This window comes from Nycticebus coucang, chromosome 3, assembly GCF_027406575.1.
Source record: "Nycticebus coucang isolate mNycCou1 chromosome 3, mNycCou1.pri, whole genome shotgun sequence".
Lineage (NCBI taxonomy): Eukaryota > Metazoa > Chordata > Mammalia > Primates > Lorisidae > Nycticebus > Nycticebus coucang.
In genome coordinates, this window is record NC_069782.1 from 15,953,332 (window position 1) to 15,975,723 (window position 22,392).

At 39.3% G+C, this 22,392-nt stretch overlaps 1 protein-coding gene across 2 annotated transcripts; it reads right to left on the minus strand.

The window, feature by feature from the left end:
* Positions 1–3,520: 3,520 nt before the first annotated feature.
* On the minus strand, positions 3,521–22,228 carry TMEM263 (transmembrane protein 263). Of its 2 annotated transcripts, none has more exons than XM_053586661.1 (4): positions 22,002–22,228; positions 21,229–21,360; positions 11,270–11,339; positions 3,521–6,377 (listed from the first exon to the last, which is right to left on the minus strand). In XM_053586661.1, exons 3-4 carry the CDS (start codon positions 11,331–11,333, stop codon positions 6,091–6,093), a joined length of 351 nt encoding a protein of 116 aa, XP_053442636.1. In that variant the 5' UTR covers positions 11,334–11,339; positions 21,229–21,360; positions 22,002–22,228; the 3' UTR covers positions 3,521–6,090. The 2 variants fall into 2 exon arrangements, with proteins under 2 accessions (XP_053442636.1, XP_053442638.1); XM_053586663.1 differs by lacking the exon at positions 22,002–22,228 and adding an exon at positions 21,539–21,767.
* Between the last annotated feature and the right edge of the window lie 164 nt (positions 22,229–22,392).

Below are 22,392 nucleotides of genomic sequence, written 5' to 3' on the forward strand. Positions count from 1 at the left end.
GATTACATGTAAATTGGCATAAGAGAAGTCACCCCTACCTGACATACCAAAGAAATTAGTGCTAACAATGAATTAGGGGATTTTTATGCAGTTTGCATAAGTTTTCTCTGTAAAATTTCTTAGAAATTATCTAGGGTAGCGCCTGTGCTCAGTGAGTAGGGCGTCGGCCCTATATACCGAGGGTGGCGGGTTTGAACCTGGCCCCGGCCAAACTGAAACAAAAAAATAGCTGGGCACTGTGGCGGGTGCCTGTAGTCCCAGCTACTTGGGAGGCTAAGACAAGAGAATCACCTAAGACCAAGAGCTGGAGGTTGCTGTGAGCTGTGACACTACAGCACTCTACCGAGGAAGACAAAGTAAGACTCTGTCTCTAAAAAAAAAAAGAAAAGAAAAATAAATCATCTAATTTATATATATTTGCAATAAATGCAGCTTTTTAGAAAGCTTTCTGAAAATCCAGGTCTGCCTATAAAGGAAAGGCAGTGTCATGGCTGGTACTAATTTTAGGGGTGGTGTTTTCAGTTTCCATTTCTAAATCTTGTCTAAGATAAACAATATCCAGATACAGACTGGCTCACTTTCTGCTGTGAAGTTTCAACTTTGTAACACATACACAACCAATTGATTCTGATACTGACCATCTGTATACTAAGTGTGCATGGCCTTCTGAGTATGAAAAAATTATGAAAAATGCAAGTAGTATCCTCAATCTTAAGCCTCCATTCCCCAAATGCAAGTAACTTCCATTTTCTAAATCCATTTGATTCCTTAGGATAATGAGAGACAGTTCTTGTGTACAATGCTTCACAATCCTAGGAGTCTGTACCATTTTTTACTATTCTACAGATGAGGAGACTGAAGTCACATAGTCAAGGTCATACAGGAATGTTTGTTCAAGAAAAAGAATAGCAGCCAGTATGGCTGGAGCAGGGCTGAGTTAGGGGAGAGTGGCACAAGAGGAGATAAGCAGCACAGGTCCATACAAGGAGCAGAATCCCATTCTAAGTGTGATGGGAAACCCTTGAAGAGATTTTGGTTTGTGCTTCTAAGCCTGACACAAAGTATCAGTGGTGCACTCTCTCAGTTTGGAATATATCCCATGGTTACCTTGGTAGTTAGGTGTCAATTTTGATATGCTTACAAACAGGTAAATGTCTAAGTGTGGAGTCGTGATGAGTCAGGACCGAAAGTACATACTTGGGGATTATCTGCGTATCTATGGTATTTAAAGCCATGGCTCTAGCTGAGACTGGACAAAGGGTGTAGATTTTGAGTAAGATGGCGCCAAGCCTGAGAAAGATTGATGGGAGGAAGAAGTTGGCCAGAGAATGAAAACAGGACCTGATCACTAATAATTAATGCCAGTAAGAGGTGGCAAAAAGGAAACCATTGGTTTATCCTATCAAGAGTGGTTCTGGTATAATGAGAAGGTTAAGAAGGCCAACTGGAGTGGTTTAGAAAGAAAATGAGAGATTAGGAAGCAGCAGGAATGTAGGAGACTGAGCACCAGGCTTGTAGAAGCGGCCACAGGTTCTTGAGGGAGGTGCTGGGAGCGGGACAATCTCGGCTGCATAGAGATATTTTGCAGCCTGGAGACAAGCCCTCAAGCAACTGTATGCGTTAACGAGGCCCCCACACCTGTTGTACAATGTTTCAATAAAAGGCCACAGCAGAGGTTACTTGGGGCTTTCGCCTGGGCCCTTGGGAAGCCTACCTCTTACAAGCATGTACTTCTAATTCCTGTCCTGGCTATTTTTATCCGCGCAGTGACAGGATGCCACAGTAGCACCAACACAGGAACTATAAAGTTTTTTCAAGACATTTTGCTGCAAAGGCAATCAGAAAAATGGAGACTGTAAGGCTGAGTAATTTTTGTTTAAAGAACACTAATGGGTATGACCCAGGAAGGACAAATGAGAAATGAACAAACTGCTGGATTAATATCCTTGAGGAAGTGAGCTGACTTTGGATAAGAGCTGTTGCTAGTTGCCTTTTTATAGTAGAAAGAGATGGAAGAAATATGTAGGAGGGTTGGGAAGAAGAGACACAAAATAGTCATTTTGAGGAGTGGGAAAGTGAACATACACCAAGAGAGTCTTTAAGAAAGTTCAGTAGAGTTGAACAGCCATGTATGTTTTGCGGCCATTAATTTAAAAAGAAACTGGTCAGTACAGGAGCAAAATTTAGGTGCTCAGGAGTAGGCACAGAGAACCAGAGGCAGTTAGTTACAGGAGTACATTGGTAGTGTACTCTTAAAGATCCATCATGCAGTATACTGACTTTATTTTCCCTTAAGCCAAATCCCATTCCTTTCTTTTTTGGCCCTTAAACCTCTGAAATGCTTTTGCTTGGCTTTTTTCCATTGTTACATACTAACTCAGATGTCCCTGTAAAATACAATTGTAAAAATTCAGAATGAACATCATAGCAGGGGAGATATCCTTACATAAATCACTAAAGTCAAATTTTATTTCCTCTGGGAAAAAAGCTCTACCAAAATTAAATTTTGTTCAATTTTTATACAATTACACTAAATTCATTCCTGTAGTAAAATATAATTAGTCACCAATTATGTGATCACCTGAAGACTTCCATCGAGCTTCAAGTTAGCCTAGTGAATCAAGCACACGCCTGGCACAGAACATCAATCCCAGGACGAAGGCTTAGTTACTCAGTTGCCCCATTTGTGTTTCTGAACACAAGTTGGAGAAGTTGAGATTGAGACTAATTTAAAAGGGATGAAAATTCAACTAACACTGCAAGTTAACCTATTCCACATTTGTAAAAAGGAAATACAGATACTTCTTCAGGCTGGCACGGTGGCTCTCGCCTGTACTCCCAGCACTCTGGGAGAGCAAGGTGGACATGGCTTGAGGGCAGGTGTTCAAGACTAGGCTGATCAAGAGCAAGACCAATCTCTACAAAAAAATGGAAAAAATCAGCCAGGTGTGGTGGTACATGCCTGTAGTTCCAGCTACTTGGGAGGCTGGCACAGGAGTTGAAGGCTGTAGTAAGCTATGATTATGCTACTGCACCCCAGCCTGGGCAACACAGCAAAACCCTGTAAGAATCTCATGATGATTAAATGAGATAACCTATGGACATTAAATACCTAGCAGATAAGGAGATACCCAGTAAATGTCATTTTTCTACTATTCCCATTCCTTTTAGTCACATCTGTCTAGTGAGATACCTAAATTGGGTCCACAGCTACTCAGAACACAGAGAAATGCTCCCCTCCATCAGTTTTCAAACTTTAGTGTGCCCAAGAGTCCCCTGCAGAGATTATTAAAATGCAGTCCTGGGCCCCACTGTGCAGAGATTCAGCAAGTTGGGATAAACCTTAAAATGTAGAAATCTGCATTTTAAATTTTATTAGGGTTACTTAAAATATATTTGTATTTCACTATTGTATTAGCATTATCTGGGGATGTCAGGTTTGCATATTACTATCAAAATTTTTTTTTTAATTGGCCATAGCACTTTCTAAACTGCTATGTAACTAAAAATTTTAAGATCACCCTGTTTTAAAATTTCTTTATTTCTTTAGATCTTTATGAAACATTCCATCTTCTGCAGATCATAGTGCTTTATTAACAAATTTGTGTTTTTTCCATTCCTTTAATACAAAAAAAAATGATTCAGTTATTTTCATCTGACATTCCACTAAGTATAGGAGTCATAATGTCAACATTATCAGATCAGTCATTCAAGTGGGTCACACAAGTTTATCCCCATTGTGTCAAATACCCACTCAAAGGATAATAACAGATCCCTCCAGGTGTATATAACAGCCTTAATTTCTTGATATGAAGTAGTCCTGTTTAACAGGTCAAATTGCTAGTCTACGTAAAATAAGCTGTGAAGACTCAAGTATACAGCTGTACATATCATCGAATGGCAAGTTCATTTCAACAAGAACTTCTATACTTGTACGTTGGTACAGTTTTCTGCTGCCATTGCAAAAGCCCCTCTGAACAAACTTACAGTTTAGAATTTTAAAAATCTTAATGAAATAAAATGTACCAGGGTGGCTTTTCTGTAGCAGAAATTAATCACAACCATGTGTCCTCAAGCAATTTTAAAGACAAGCAAAGTTGAAAATAAATATGCAAACATACAGTAAGCTAAAGTCTAAACTTAGAAATTCAGATACAAAGCACAGCAGTCTATGACTGTAGAAGAGAAATTAGAAATATAAACTAGCAATGAAGCAATAATTTCTTCCAAATAGCAGGAAACAAGTTCTCTAATACCATTATTTAAATATTTAGTGTTCGCCTGTTAATTTTAAAAATCCTCTCATTGTGACATTTGACCAGATATACCAACAAATAATACCTTAAATTGTACTGCATGAAATAAATAACCATTTAATTCCTAATGAATTGAACTCTTTAATGACTTTTCAAGTTTGTATATAATAGAAAGGTTCAAGAACCTTGTAGGGTTCTTAAAATCTGCTGATATTTATGAAGCTTTAAAAAGTCAAGTTATATTCTTATCCACTTGTTAATCCACATTATTAATACTCTTAGTGTTTCACAAACACGTAAGCCTATGGTGTTCCAGTGATCTGTTTCAAGTTCTCAGGCATGCTATTTTGACTTACTTACTGCAGGGAATCAACCTCTCTCCTCCCCCACAAAAAAAAAGGTAACAGAGTGGAGACAAATATCCAGACTCAAGCATAAAGTTAAGATTTTTCAGGCTTGAATTATAACCCTTAGTTAAGAGGAATGCCAAGTATATATGCCAATTGTTAAATTTTTGTGAAACTGATCATAAATTTCATGTAAGTCATATTCTTTGAGAATGAATGAGACATGATAAGACATGTTAGTAAGATATGACACTTATCATCCATCATCAAAAACTTCAATTCCCTCCCTGGAATGGGCTTGAAAAATGGTACAAAGTCGACAGCTGTTTTAAAGAATTGTATAACAGATTTTAAAAGCCTTTATAAACCTTGAAAACACTTACATAGATTTTGTATTAAAACTAATCTCTGGAGTCCATTTCATTGAATTTGAAAGTTAGTCCTAACATACTTGTAGTGCTTTTACTGTGTTTTTTAAAAGGGGTACTACTAATAAGACATCCTTGAGATAGAATGTGAGGGATTCTTTTTATATCTTAGATGCCTTAGGTATAATTAAGAACCTAAAATTATTATTTGTTCCTCCTTAATATGAAATTCTTGCAACATAGCTTCTGACCAGTGAAAAATGTTCCTTAGGCACTGTGAGGTGTATTAATGATGGAGCACGAACCTAGGCTGAAGCATGTAATTTGCTTTTTACTACTGACAAGACAGTCAACAAGCACTATCTTCTCCACTAAGAGCAAGAAATGCCTTTATCTCACTACTCCTGAGATTCTAAAGAGGGAAAACTAATTTCACAATTTTCAAAAGAATCCATGGATAATTCTAAGAACTGCACATACTTAGGGTATTAGAAAAGATGTTTTCTTTTATAAGGCATCAATGATTAAATTAATAAAATGCATATCTAACAAAAGATGGTTAACAGTATCTTAAAACCATTTACCTTTTCTTTTAAACTTCTCTAATTCCTGCTACTTTTGCCAACTTAAATAAGAAAAGAATGCCTCTTGGCCTAATCAACTATGGTTATAAAAAAAAAACTAAGACACCTGAAACTATTAGGCACATCAAAGGTACAGTTTATATAGTTCAAGGTCCCCTTCTTAAGGGGCAGATGAGTTACCTGGCACATTATACATACGGAATTGTAAAGATCATCTACTAAATTCAACTTTCACATTTTTAGTCAAACTGAAAGACTTATAGTAAATATTCAAACATACCATATCTTCAGTTACAACGGAGTAATAAGTATAACATTTTACCAGATAAAAAGCTGAAACTTAAGCATGAGAAACCTTCATACACTGTGCTTGTATTGGTCTCTTCTTTTTAGATGAAAGCCACTCATCAATACTTTCAACACAGCAGTTTAGAAGATAAATGTCCAAAACAGGTGACTTGGTTAGAATCCATAATTTAGCAATTCAATGCCACTGGCATCATAATGCTGTGGAGAGCAAGTGTATCTCCATACTTTAGTCAGATTTGTCTTTCTTCTTTCCTGTTAAGGGCACTTTGTTTACAACAGCAGACCCAACAGCTGTCATTCCTCCAGCCACAGCAGAGACACCGCCTTTCACCAGCCCTATTCCCATGGAAGGCACAGTTGTAACAGCTGTTTTGGTCACCTCCAGACTTTTTCCACCAATCCAAGCCACACCACCAATGGTGGCACCAACAGCTCCCTTTGTAACACTGAAGATACCCCCAGTCACACGGGACAACATGCCTGGCTGCTGCTGTGGGTGATCTTTCATTGAACCTAATGAAAGAAAATACCATGAGACAGTCAAATACAAGTCTTTACAAGAGCAGTACAAATCATTAAGTAACCTAAGACTCCTTCACGATCAGGAGGTTGATTTGATAAGGCCAGTCACACTGAAAGATACTGAAAAGTTCTTCCCCCAGGGGTACAGGTGTACCCATATTTTTACAGTATCTTGGTCTAATGCTAAGTCTTAGTCTCGTGAGAAAAAATGCTTACGACTAGGTAGTTATTACAAAATAGAATCCTGTTTTAAATGTTGCCTTCATTTACAGTTTTGCCATTAACAAATAGCCTTTATTTTATATCCTAAAAGGAACATGAAAAATAAATACATTTGGTCATTATTTTCTGGATAGGATTCACTCACTTAATACTGAAATAATCTTCATAGAAAGGAGTGGTTCTCAAGGTATAGTCTGGGACCTCTGATGGTCCCCAGGATATTTCTGGGGGTCCACCAGGTAAAAACTAGTTTCATAATAACATCAAGATGTCATTTGTCTTTTCAATCTCATTCTGTTATAATTCTACAGCAGTTTTCTAGAAGCTAGATGGTGCACAATAATCCAACAGACTGAATTCAGAAGCAGGTGCAAGAATCTAGGTATCATTCAATATTCCAAACATTAAAGAGATTTTTAAAAGTGTATAAACAGTATTACCCTGCTCACAATTCTTTATTTTGAAAAAGTTTACTTTTCATAAGAATATGTTAATTATTGGGGCAGTGCCTGTGGCTCAGCGGGTAGGGCGCCGGTCCCATATGCCAGAGGTGGCGGGTTCAAACCCAGCCCCGGCCAAATTAAAAAAAAAAAAAAAGAATATGTTAATTATTTAACATGTAATGTAATTAGTGGGTTATTGGTTATAGTCCATAGAAGAGAACCCCACTGGGTTCTTCTAATGAATCAAATATTCATGTTTTCATTGCTAAAATGGTACAATACTAACAAAGACACAAACAAGTTCTTTAGGGCCTCAATTCTTGAGAATGTAAAAGCATCCTGAAACCAAAGTTTCAAAACCTAATAAATATACACGGTATGACAATTAATTTCACACACTTGTCACCATGTGCTTACACTGGCAGCACTGTAGACACAGCTCAGTGAGGTTTCATAACCCTGGTATATCAGTGTCTCACAGTTGTGTTTGTGTTGATGTATGGCAGTGTCTTGCTGAGTGGCGTCGTTTATTGCATGTTTTTCTATGCTGTCATGAGAATGTCAGAGCTTCAATTAGAGCAATGAACAAACCTTCATAAATTAAATAGGGACATGTTAGTCCAAGTTTATGGGGATAAGGCCATGAAGAAAACTGCAGTGTACAGCAGGATTAAACATTTTTCTGAGGGGAGAGAAAGTGTTCACTGTGGAGAGAGGTCAGAGCAGGTAGTAACAAGCAGAATTGATGAAAACACTGCAAAAATTCATCAAAGTGCGCATCAAAATTGTCAGCTGACTGTGAGAAGCACAGCAGACCAAGTAAACATCAATAGAGACACAGGAAAATCTTAACTGAAAATCCTGGCCAACAACTCATGGCTCTTGCATCACAACAATGCACCAGCTCACATGGCACTGTTTGTGAGGGATTTTTTAGCCAGTAAACAGTAACTGTATTGGGACACCTCCCTACTAACCTGATCTGACTCCCAATGACATTTTTCTTTACTCAAAGATAAAGGAAATATTGAAAGGAAGACATTTTGATGATACTCAGGACATCAACAGCAATACCACAAAAGCTTTGATGGCCATTCCAGAAAAAAAAAAAAAAAGTCCAAAAGTGCTTTGGAGAATAAACTAGGTGCTGGCATCAGCGCATAGCTTCCCCAGGGGAGTACTTAGAATGTGATCGTAGTGATATTCAGCAATGAGGGATGTAGCACTTTTTCTAGGATGAGTCCTCAAATTTAACTGACAGACCTTATATTTGGGTCTCTGCTCTATGTATCCCTTAATGACGTATTTAAAGACAAAAACACAAAAACTACTCATCATTTTGATTTAGATGTAAGTAGGGTAGACAAACTACAGCTATGGTTAATACTTAAATCACAGCCTCTGTAATTCTCACGGAAGAGAGTGTGTGCTTTAAGCACCTAGGCAACATAATGATTTAGGCATCAACAACACTTAAGCAGTTGTGTTTTTCTTTCTCTAAACCTCAAAGAAAACTATTTGGTACTTAACACAATTAAGGCTTTAACCACTGAAAAAGTACAGTCTCACATACAAACAAAAGGTACTTTCTTCAGCGCACCTCTCCAACTGAGACCACCAACGCAACTAGATCCTGGTAGAATGAGTTTATTAAAGAAGGTAACATGGGGAATCTGACAATATTTGATGGAGGAAAAAAAATTCTGACAATTGAGCCCTAATACACAAGGCACAAATTTATCTTGAAATAGTTTTTCTTTTCACTGTTTAGAGGTTTCACATTCTATCACAAGTGGGAAAATCTCACTAATAAGCCAAAATAGTGCATACATATAGCAATGGCTAAATGTCAAAAAACTAAATATTTTTATTAAAATTATAATATGTAAGTAATTATGTAAGTAATAAGCATAGTTAATATAAATTTTTAAATGGCTAAAATAAAAGACTAGACATACATATGAGTATTTAAATATTATTAATTATAAAATTACAATGGATATGATAGTATTCAGCAATAATTAAAAAAAATTATGGAAGGACTATACAATTGGTAATTCTTTTGTAATCAAGGTCAATAGCAGAAGGGAAAGAGGCAAAATCCTATTCTGAGGATAAAATATTTACTGTCTCCTGCAGAATACCTCATTAGTAAAATTATCTTGCTAGGCCAAACCTGGTACATGTGCATTTAATGAAGACAAATAATTTTTCTTTATCAAATTGGATGTTAATACAGTTTACCTCTTCATTTATAGTGTATTCTTAATTATCACCATATAAATTATCTGCTTTGCAAATTATTCTTGTTCAGCAGTTGGCACAGAAAGACATTCCTTAGGCTCTGTTCTCTTCTCTGATAATCATACTATTGAATGGCCTTTATTTATCCCTTTCCTAATTTCTTTTTTTTTTTTTTTTTGTAGAGACAGAGTCTCACTTTATGGCCCTCGGTAGAGTGCCGTGGCCTCACACAGCTCACAGCAAACTCCAAATCCTTGGGCTTAGGCGATTCTTGCCTCAGCCTCCCGAGTAGCTGGGACTACAGGTGCCCGCCACAACGCCCGGCTATTTTTTGGCTTGCAGTTCAGCCGGGGCCAGGTTTGAACCTGCCACCCTCGGTATATAGGGCCGGCGCCTTACCGACTGAGCCACAGGCGCCGCCCTCCCTTTCCTAATTTCTTTCTCACAAAGTCCTTGTTAACTTTCTCACTGAGCCCTAACTTCTCTTTTTAAAACTCCATTGTTCTAGTCCTAAAAAAGTAAAGTAAGTTAAAGAGATGAGCTAATAATTTTTCAGGTTATTCCTCCACCAAGCAAATTAAACTAAACCTAATCAGCTAGTTCCTCCATTTTCTTTTAGCCTTAACTGTAAACTTTTCAAAGTCATTTTCATGACTACTTTTTATACTGGTAGCAATTTCATTTTTGCCTACCAATAAAAAAAGAAAATTTTAGACAGTGGGGAGGTAACAGAGCTGGAAAGAAAATACAGTAACTAGAGTCAGGACCTCCAGAACTAGCTATCAACATGGAATTCTCCAAGAAGATCACTCTTTGCATTAATTTTAGTAACAGGTGATTACCAAAACCATAAATTAAAAATGCCTATAGTCATTTTCTATATGTTGTCAGGACATTCAGATATGTAATTAGTGTTTCCAAGGGTCTGTGACATAAAGGTAAGAATAAAGTGATTCATGATGTCACAATTTCAAATTAAACAGACCCTACGACTATGTATTAATGTAGGAAGAAAGAGCTACCAATATAATATAATGAATAATGATGTTTGTTGTTTAATAACAAATGTCAAATGTCTCTTGAATTAGGTTGATTTTTTTTTGGTATGCAACACCAAAATTAAACATAGCCAAGGCATAGTGGCCCACACCTGTAATCCAAGTACTTTGGGAGGCTAAGGCTAGAGGGTTGCTTCAGGCCAGAAGTTTAGGTCCAACATGGACAACATAGTGAAACCTCACCTCTACAAAAAATTTAAAAATTACCTGGTATGGTAGCACACCTATATTCCCAGCTACTTGGGAGGGTAAGGCAGGAGAGGATTACTTGAGCCCAGGAGTTCAAAATGGTGAGCTATGATCAGGCCACTGTACTCCAGCCTAGGTGACCGAGCAAGGCCCTATCTTTTTTTTTTTTTTGAGGCAGAGTCACTTTGTCACCCTCAGAATACCTCACAGCAACCTCAAACTCTTGGGCTCAAGCGATTCTCTTGCCTCAGCCTCCCAAGTAACTAGGACTACAGGCGCTCACCACAGCACCCAGCTATTTTTAGAAACAAGGTCTTGCTCTGGCTCAGACTAGTCTCGAACCTGTGAGCTCAAGCAGTCTACCCTCCACGGCCTCCCAGAGAAGACCCTGTCTTTTTAAAAAACAAACAACAAAACATAGTCCCTCCTTCCTCTGTACCTACCCTTACCCTTTCATATATGAAAGGAAATCTTTATGTATAAAATGGTCTTAAAAAAGAGGAAAACAGACCTTATGCAACACTTATACATACACTAAAAAATTGTACCTCTGTTCACCAATGTCTGTGCTTTCTTATTTGAAGCTACAAACATTTACCTTCAATTATTATTACATGTTTACTGGCAAGGTAAATGGGTTATGTTTCTTTAAATTTAATAAAAACAATGAGAGCTTTAATTCATCAAGATACTTTTTCCATTCTTAGTGTTGTAGATGCATACTTACCTTCTGGTGGTTCATCACTAAGGTATGATGGGATTTCCTGTTGATTTTTATCTGCCTGATTCATGATCTCCTAAAAAAATCATAATAAACGCATTAGATATTAACCTCCACATGTGAGACTCTTAAATACATGCTAAGTTAAGACTTACTCAACTTGATTCAGATAAACATGTAAAACACCCATCGCAAGACTACTTCATCTTGTCTCTTTCCTGCTTCAAACTGTAGCATTTAAGAAATACAGTAGAACCTCCATACTGCCCACTTCCCTACACCGACTACCTCCATAAGTTGAACTAATTTTCACAGACCAGACATGCATCCCATGTACATATCAGTACAGTAGGATGTTGACCACTCTGTATCTTGACCAGTTCAGTACAGTCCCTTGGGTGGTAGTTGTACTTACACCAATGGATAATATAAATCTTATCTAAAACATTAAAGAGTGCAGTCATGGTATTATAAGCTTTCTTAACGTAGTTTCTGTGGTGCTTCAACTTAAACTGAAAATTACTAATTGAAAGAAAGCTGGAAGGTGGAGGTTAATAGACAAAGTCTTAAAAATTTCCTCCTACAGAATATTGGTTAACTTAATTGTAATTTCTTTCACAGCAGGTTTAAAACTTACAGCATAACTAAAAAGGTGTTCTTTTTTATGTTGTCAGGAAATTCTTAAAAAAAATTGATATCACTATTATAAAGATGAAATTACCAATCTGAATCAGTAAATGATAGATTTTATTAATCTTCAAGCTCTTATGAACAGAGGTAGTAACAGAAGTCAAAATCTATTATGAAAAATACATACATATACGATGATTACTTCTAAATGAAAGAAAATAATAAATAAATACATAAAATAAGCTATGTTGAAGTAAAGAAAGCATTGGGCTAGGTGCAGTGGCTCATGCCTATAATCCCAGTACTTTGGAATGTCGAAGTGGGAGAAATGCTTGAGACCAGGAGCTCAAGACCAGCATAGTCATCATAGCAAGACCCGATATCTATAAAACATTTTAAAATTAACTGGGCATATTTGTGCATGCCTGTAGTCCCATCTCCTTGGGAGGCTGAGGTGGGAGGACTGCTTAAACTCAGAAGTTCTAGGCTGCAATGAGCTATGGATCAAACCACTGTGCTCTATTTAGCCTGGTCAACAAAGCAAGACCTTGTCTCTTAAAAAAAGAGAAAAAAAGAAAATATGATTAAACTCTTTTTTGCCAATTTCATTTACTGTCTTAAAATAATTCCTTTTAAATTACCTACGTAAAGAATAGGACAGGTAGGTAAAGATTGGTCTCAAAGTGTTCTTCATGTTATACCATTGTCCTTGGTGAGAAAACAAGGGCTGTGATCCCAATAACCAATTAACGATTGGTTAATAATTAACCAGTAACCATCATATTTTCTGGTCGTTCATCCTTAGGGCCTTTATTCTACTATTTCCATACATACAAGAGATATTTAAAAGGATACTGTGAAAACAATGTACTTCAGTACATTAGTTAATTAACCAATATTGATTGAGCATCTACTCTGGGCCAGGCAATGTTTTAGGTGCATGTGATCCCGCAGTGATCAGACCAAAACAATCCCACCATCGTGAAATGGACACTGTAGTAGGGGAAGGAAACTAAGACTACAGTGTATGTCAGGTGCTGTTAAATGCTGTGGGGGAAGAGAATGTGACATTTTAAATAGGGTAGTTTGTGAAGGCTTCACTGCCTTCATGATGTGTGGAAGGAAGTAAGGATACGATTTATTTAAGTGAAGAGTATTCAAGGCAGAAGACAGAAAAAAGACCCTGAAGCAGGAGCTAACCTGGAGAAATAAGAAGGAATAGTCACAACGAGGGGCTCTGGCCACACCAAAGGGCAGTAAGAGAGAATGTCCCACAGTGAGGTCTGGCACATACAGGCCCTTACATGCAATGACAGCGACTGGCTTTTAACTCTGAGTGAGAAGACTACGAAAGGAACTCAACAAAGGAGTAAGGTGTCCTGATTCACATTTTTATAAGACCATTCTGGTGGCTGCAAGGAGAAAAAGCAATAGCAGAACAAGACCAGAGGCGAGGCAGTAATCCAGTCAAAAAAAATGTTGGTAGCTTGGATAAGGTATGTGGTAGAGATGGAGCTTGTGAGAAGTTGGGATTTTCAAAGGTAACTTAAACTTCATTCAATTCATCTTACTATGCCTTTAAACACTAAATCCTGTGTAAGATGAGACTTCACTGCACCCCACAGAGTCCAACAGCACATGTCATGTTTCATAAATATCTATCCATTGCTCTAGCAAAAATCCTGACTCAGCCCACCTATCCACAGCATCTGATATTTTCATTGTTTGGTTTGTGATTTTAGAACATCATCCCATACATACTTAAAGGTTTAAAAAGTAATAGTAAAGCTACATAATCTCTTACAGAAAAGCCAAAAGAATATCAGTTAGTGTATTATTGTGAAAAGAAGTTTTTGACTGATTTGCCCTAATTTTAAAACTTCCTAAACCAGAAAGTTACATTTATTCCCTTTCATGCTTTCTATTTATTTTTTTAACCTGGAATTAAATGTTATTTTTTAACCTGCGATATATTTTCTTTGATCTAGTATCGTAGTATGATCATAACAAATCATACAGTATAGTGGTTAAGGCTCTGGGAGCAGACAGCCTGAGTTTAAAACCCAACTTGACTACAAATTACTAGGCAAAAGACAAAATAACTTTATTAGATCCTTGTTGTTCGGGAGATTTAAAATAGAAATTAAAAATATTCTAGCAAGGCATAGTGGTTCAAGTCTGTAACCCTAGCACTATGGGAGGTGGAGGCAGGAGGATCCTATCTCTACTAAAAATAGAAAAATTAGCCAGACATTGTGGCTGATGCCTGTAGTCCTAGCTACTTGGGAGGGTGAGAAAGGAGGATCATTTAAACCCAAGAATTTGTGGTTGCTTTGAGTGAGGCTGATGCCATGGCACTCTAGCCTGGGCAACAGAGTGAGACTCTGTCTCCAAAAAAATAAAAAGATATTCTAGCCCTAACCCTAAAATGAGAATACTATTTAACAAATTCCAAAACAAAACATACAGAAATTCCTGGCAAAGTGTGTGTGTCCCTTCTGAGGAATTCTTCCCCACTGGACTGTTAATTTCCAGAGGACAGACACCTCTGTCTCATAAGCCCACTACCTGTACACCATACACACAAATCCAGAAGATCAACTATCAACAGAAGCCACTATACCCTCTCCAGAACTATGGGGAAATTATATGTACTCTTACGTCTTACCTATTTTAGCTAGAGTTTAAAAATAGGTATGGCTTTGATAGTAATTACATACATTTCAAAACTGACTTTCTGGTCCCTACCCCACAAAGCACTACTAACAGTCCTACCTTTTCCTCCTAATACAGAAATCCTTAAAAAAATTCTTTTTCTACATTCTATCTTGTAAGTAGAAAAAGGTCTCCATTTAAAAACATTAGTGGTGCGCTATACTGTGATAAAATATATATGTGCATCAATCTACATAATACGAACTGACTTCATCCTTCTGTGGGCAGTCAATGAGGAGCCATGAACAGAAGAATACTGTCAGATCTGTGCTGTAAAAAGCTAACTGAAGCAAGAACAGATGGAAGGACAGAAAGATTTAAATACAGTTAAGTGGCTACTTTAGTAATCCAGTGAGATAGAATATAATAGTCTAAACTCTGCCAGTTTTTCCTACCTAAATAAATGCTTGGGCAAATATCCTTGGGTCACCCATGACTTCCTCTTTTTTTACATTCCCATTTAATCATCAGTAAATTCTGTTGCTTAAATAAATCTAAATATGATCCTTCATCACCTCTACTATTACCATTTCAGTCTAAGTCATCACATTCTCTTACTTGTACTACCACAAAATCTCTGGTCTCTGAGCTTTGCTCCACCTTTGCTCTTCCTTCAGTCCAGCCATGTCATACTCAGCTTAAAACCCTCAACTCCTCTTTATTTTGCTCAGATTAAAATCCAGGGTCCTTACGGAGGCGGGCCATTTAACCTGCATTTCCACTCTTGGTATTACCTGCCATTCTTGCTCCTTCTACTCTAGTTACAGCTTATCTTTTTCTGAAAGGCTCTTCCCAAGATAGAGATCTACACGGCTTGCTTCCTTACTTCATTCCAGTACCTGTGCAGATATCCTCTAATCAAAAGGCATTCCCTGACCACCTCATAAAAGATGAGCACTCTCTACTCCTCTCCCTATCATTTTCACCTAATCCTTCTCTAACTCTTATTGCCATTTGATATATGCATGTTTACTTTGTGTCTCTCCCAATTAGAAGGTAAGCTCCATGAAACAAGGGGTTGGCTTTGTTCACTTTTCTCTAGAGCCTTCATCAATGCCAGATGCATGTTGGACGCTCAAATACTTGAATTTTTTGTATGAAGTAGAATATAACTTGAATATTAAAGTGAGATGAAAGGGAGAATCCAAGATGTCACATTTCTACTGTAAACAAGTAAGTAGAAAGAGATGATGATGACGATGGGGAACTTAGAAGAGAAATTGCTTTTAAAAGATGAAGGACTTGTTTTTGAACAAACCGTATGTGATATGCCTTCAGGGCATCCACAGGAATGTTCGCCAGGCAATTGAATTTAAGAGGCCAGAGACAAGCATGCATGAGTTACAGCTGCAGTTTTGAGAGTAGTCTGAAGTGATAGCTGAAGCTGTGGGTAGGGGGAGATGTATTGCTTTTACATCTTAAGTCTTTGAAATCAGTGATATTCATAAAGGATATTTTTAAAGATTATGTAGTTCATCTAGTCCTAGTTATTCTTAGATTTTTATCCACAGATGAAGCTGATCATCTAAAAAACAATGTACTTGAGTCACATAATGCTTTAAGAAAATGCCATCACTGAATTTTGTTCACAGTTAAAAGAAAACCCTGACAAATAGCCTGATGCTGGCTATTACTACATTAAGTATACAATATTGTTAAGGACATTACCTACTACTTCACTTGACAGTTCTGCCATGGAACTCCACAGAAGAAATTTCTTTAAAGGTTAATTATTCAGAAAATGTCTCATTTCTGTCAAATATTTGGCATGTCTTAAGATCTGTATCTTTTCTATTTAAAAGATACAAAAGTGTGATGTGTCTCCCTTCTCCTTTTGGCTTCCAGGAGGTTTACAGCTAAAATCCCAGCTCCACTAGGTAGGCTCCTGTGGCTCACACAGCTAAGTCCTATCCTTTCCCATCCATGAGCCCTCCTACACACACACACCCATCTTAAGACCTCCACTTTGGTTGCTATTTTTCCCTGCTTTGAAATTTGAATATCTTATTTATACTTTTACCATGTTTTACCATTTTGTTAATACATGTTTTTGTTGTATTAGCCTGATAGTACTTGTGGAATAAGTGGGATAAAAAGAAAGTATCTGTATCCACATTAACTTTAAGCATCACAAGAAAAGACGCATACCAAAGTATGGCTCAAAAATTGGTTAAAAAAGAGAAAACCCTAAGCTAGAGTTATGCTTTTCAAATGTGCCCTTTTTGTCTTCACTTAATATTTTATTGTTTTCAACTTCAAAATATTAAGGGGGTACAAATGTTTTAGGTTACATGAGTTCGTTCTTTTAGTGCTGGAGTCCTGGCTGTTGGTGTGCCCATCGCCCAGTGTTCATGCTACCCATTAGATTGGTGTATTCAGCTCTTCTCCACCCCCTCCTCCCTGGTTGCTTTCCACTGAGTTTTACTTTCCTCTGTGCACATGTGTGCTCACAGGTTACTTCCAATTTAATAATGAGTACATGTGGTATCTTTTTAAAAGCAGTGGTATGCCAGGGACTTCAAGAAGCCACTGGAGAGAAATGTTGCATACCTTGTACTCCAAAGTAATTTAAAAAAATTTAAAATGCTGTTTTATTTTTAAATGCACACACATTAAAAAGTAAAATGAAAAGTGCTTGGGTATTTCTGAAAAATAACTAGACTTTCCAAAAATTTCATTCTTGCCTAGGGCTGGCTTCAAGGTGTACTTTTGTCAGCTCTCCTCAGCCGGCCCAACCATACTCCCACTCCCACCATCAGTTTAGTTCACTCTGCCCTTCAATTAGGAGTATTTCTGTAGAGGAGTTTGAAATGTAGAAAGCTAGATACAGTTATTATATAGAAGTATTAATTTAAAATTATTAACAGTAGTTACGAACAGAATTATCAATAAACAACAAAATAGCAAATCTGGAGTCCTGTCAGGCCGGGCATATCTACCTTGATAGACCTTCCAAGTCCTAAGAGAGACACGGGTTGGTTTTGTTTTGTTTGTTCTAATGTTTAAGTTTCTTGTACATCACCTGTCTCATATAGTATTAAAATTCCTCTAGAACTCTTAGGGATAATAAAAAATTGTGTAAAAGCCACAAGTATTTGAGATTTTTTTTTCTGAATTCCTAATTTGATCATTAGTTACCTGAGTTAACTTATACAGGTATTTGCTAAAAATCCTTAATTATCTGTAGTGCCATCTTCACATAACCCATTCCCAACCTTTACACACATACAAGTGCCAAACCTTTAGAGATATTCCACTTTGTGGATATTACCACTTTATTACTAAGGAGAAATACTTTTTATATTTCCACCCTGCTCATTAACACCACTCATTATCACCATTGCAAGAGACCTATTTATCTTAAACTGGGAATTGCAAAGACAAACACACCCCTAATCTCCTAAAACTGCAAGGTATAAATAATCTACGAGAATTAAAACGTATTTATGTAGAAGCTGGGTACAGTGGCTCACGCCTGTAATCCTAGCAAGGCCCAGGTGGGAGGATCCCTTGAGCTCAGGAGTACAAGACCCTGTCTATACTAAAAATTAGGAAAAGTAGCCAGGCATGGTGGTACATGACTGTAGACCCAGCTACTCAGGAGGCTGAGGCAGGATTGCTTGAGTCAGGAGTTTGAGGTTGCAGTGAGCTGTACTGATGCCACTGTACTCTAGCCAGGGCAAGAGAACCGATTTTGACTCAAAAAAAAAAAAAAAAGTATATATGCAGAGACAAAGTACAAACTGACAGTAAAAGTTCCAAAATGACCATTTTAAAATGTTACCCTTAAATGACAGAACAAACAAAATTATTAAATTCTATACAGACATCTGCCCTAAACTCAACAGATCTGGGCCTAACATATGCTGGGCACTGCTATGCACTTAAGATTTCAGTGTGGTTAAGCACACACAGGCGCTGCTCTAAATGAGTTTACAATCTAGTGGTAATACACTTTCCCAGCACCTACCAGTTTAGTGAATCACTCATTCAAGAAACAAAACATATCTGTTCTCTGGGGCTCAAATATATCTATTAAAAACATACTAAGGCAACAATCACAAGCAACAGCCTTCAGATCAGGACAAATGATTTAATTTACACCCTGGACATAAATCAGTTTTATCTTTTGGCCCTAATATGTGAAAAAACTATCACAGTACCAACTAAAACTGGTTATAAGTTTTAGTTTTTAAGAAATTGCCAAATGTTAAAAACTTCTTTGCTACAGAATGGATATTATGACTGCAAATTTATCAGCAACTACTTTAAGCATTATGGGGAGTGATATAATTCTTGTCCAGTACAATGGTATCATAGATATGGCAGCTGGCAAATGTATTGAGCAAGGATTAATAACACAATTCCATAGAGGGTAATTTATTCCAATAATAGAGATAAGTAAACAAAGGCCTCTTGAGACCTTTTTTCTTTTTAAGGGAGAAAAGATGAATCAATGTTGTTTTGGGTTTCAGTAACATTTTATATATAAAGTTTTTATTCATAATGAAAACAAAGTCTGAAAAGAGTACACAAATTTGCCTCTGGGTATCAATCACCCTGTACATACCAAAGGAAGTTAAATAACACTAACGTGTTAAATAAAGCCTATCTACAAAATACACTGCACTAAATTTACCTTACTCAAAATACCTGTTATTAAATATAAGTAACAATAGAAGAAAAAAGATGTATAAATGAATTAACCAAATTCTTCTACATATTCTATCTATAGAAACTTTGCCACATCCTCACTGCCACGTTTTAGCTTGACAAGTAACTGCAAGGAGATTAGAAAATATATTTATACAGAGTTGTAACACATATACACCAACAAGCAGTGTACAGTAAAACACAAGCTCACTGTTTCTAAACTTCTCTAGTTAACTATCCTGAGCAGGCTACTTTTAAAGATGGCCACTGCCCATTAAATCAACAGCACATAGACCACAATAAGTATATTGAATCCGGCAAGAAAGAGAAAAACAATCTGCACTAAAACTCAGAAGTGCACATCTAGTGATAAGTAACAACTGAGCGTCAAAACAGCAAAGTTTAAAGTGTACTTAAACCAAGAATTAAGCAGAATCACAACTCCATCAAACTTGAGAACTAGTATACCAGTCAACCTCACTAACATTATGCCTCATTAGATCAACAGGTATTTGCTTCCCTAATGTAACCCACACCAGGCACTGAGGCATCTCTGTGAACAGGCATACACAAAGGCCCTACTCTCAAGGTGTTTGTAATCCAGTGAGATATCTTCAGAAAGTAGAAAAAGAATACTCAATGACTGGAACAAAGAAAGGTAAATATTTTCCTTGAGTTTTAAAAAATCAAACCCACATGCACACACTGGAAATCTACATTTTCATTTGTCTAATATAGCAACCACTACATTTCTAAGGATGCTTTCTATATATATATGTGGACGAATTCTTACTGAACTTCGTTTCTGGTACGTCTGTTACAACAAAGACTAATGAAAGTGGAAAAACCAAACAGGATACATATAGACTTATTAAAGGGTATTTCCCCCTTTCTATACAGTAGGCATGGGCACATGCTCACATTTATTTACCTGTTCGTGTGGTACCAATATCACGGGAAATCCTTGAGAGCACCCACACAAGTGTAAGTTTTAAAGGTTAAACAATAGCATATAGCAAATAATCACAGATAGTAAATACCGTGTTTTCATTTGGAATTAGCACAGTGTGTTCACAAGGGCACAGTAAATCAAATAAGAACTCTCCTCTTTAGGTGTTTCTAAACCTTTCCCGGCGCCCCCCCCCCCTTTCCTCGATTCCTTTAGGTACTAGCAAGTTGGGGTTTTTTTTCTTTAGCAGAGGGAGTGACGTGGCAGGAGGCAGAAAATGACCCTAAAGGCGCCGTGGCTAGGGCTGAGCTTGGCACCTCCTCCCTCCGCTCCACGTTAGACACCCAGCACACCCCACTCCCATAGGGTTCCAGAATTTCTATGTAAGAAGGGTTTGGGAGAGGCGATCTGAAGTGTGAGCTAGGGGATCAGTCTTGAAGCTGTGTGTGCACAGCAGCCAGTTTCTTTCTAAAGACTAGGGAGGCAGTGATGGCACCGACGGGTACCCCAGAGCCCCTCTCCATTCCCGCACTTTCGGCTTTAGGTTAGGCGTGGGGGTAGAGCCTTCCTAATCCGGAATGCCCACTGGGGGCCCAGTCGAGTGTGCCTGACCCCCAAAAGGTTTATCAACAGGTTAAGAGTTAGTGGGACGAAGAACCCCAGCACACAAGCCCCTCGGCCGCATCCCTCTCCCAGGCTGTGGACGCCCACCCACCCCCACCCGGAGGCTGACACCTACGATGCTAAGGTATCCGGCGGAGGCCCCCCCCAATCTCCAACCGCGGAGAGGGAGTCAGCGATGTATAAAAAGGAGTAACCCCACAAGCGAACCCCATCCGCCCGCAACTGCATCCCTCCCCTCCCTTTCCCACTCAGTAGCCCCCAAGGCCCCTCGGGGCAGCCAGGCCCGGGAGATGGGAGGTGGGAGGTGAGGTGTCGGAGAGATAACGGAAGAAGGCGAGCGAGGAGGGCAGGAAGCTGGGACTGCGCCCCCTGCCCTCCCAGCCGACTAACTCACCGCCAGGGTCAGGGGCCGGCGCCTAGGGCTGGGGCCGGGCGGAGGGAGTGGGCAGCACCGAGGAGGGCTCAGGCTGCAGCGGCGGCCGACAGAACCCGAGGCAGTTACGGGCTCCGGAAGCGTCCCCTGAGGCTGTGGAGCCAGAAGACACCGTAAGCTGCGGCGGCCTCCGGCTGCGGACGTGGCGCCCGACGCGACCCGCCCCCTCCACCGCCTCCTGAGCCCCCGCCTCCTCCCTCGGCTCAGGCACCGACGCGCACGCGCGCTCATGCACCCCCGCCCCTCCCGCGCCCACCGAGCACACGCCCACCCGTTTCTCGAACTGCCCAGCCCTCCCAGCAGCCCCCAGCCGGCCACGTCCCGACGTGCGCACGCGCGTCGCCCAGAGGCCGGCTCCCGCCCCTTCGCCTCCTGGGTGCCTCCGTGGGAACCCCCAGCCGCCTGCGCGTGCCTCCTCCCGGGCTCGCCCCGCCCCTCCCCGCCACCGCCCAATCAGATCGGGCGAAGGGCGCGAAGCTCGGGACCGCGCGCTGCCGGGAGTCGTCCCGCTGTTGAGTAACGGTCGTCGGTGCTCGGAACCTTGGCTCTAGGGAAGGTGGAACGGGCTCCAGTTTTCTCCAGCTCGTTCTTCGCCCAGGGGCCTCGTCCATTCTGCCTGACCTGATGCCCTCAGGGAAGTGACGAGCTGGGCCTTCTCTTACCGGTTCACGCCTGGGCGCTGTGCAAGCCTTTGTGACCAAATGATAGGGGTGAGAGAGACATTGCTTACTTACGTGTTTTTCCGTTTTGTTTTTTAACTCTTCTTGCCCTAGAATTGAATTCCTTGGGAGTAAAACCCAGTCTGGGTCGACGTCACCTATCGCTTAGTGCAGTGCGGAGGGCTCGCCCGCGCCTGAAATTTGTCCAAGAGAGTGAGTGGGTGTTCAGTGGCGAAAGAAGAGATTTGGAGATTAGAAAACCCCGCTTTGCCTGCTTCCTCACTGGGTCCCTCTTCAGGTCTTCCCTGCCTTGGCAAAGGCTCTCCTACCGGTCGGGAAGGTGCGTGACAGTGAGAGAAAGCAGTTTGGGGACTGCGACTTGTCTACCTCTGCGGAGAGCAGAGGCCTTCTCAGCAGGTGGTTTTGAGGACGAGAGGAGGCAAGGTGCACAAAGGCAGCTTAACTG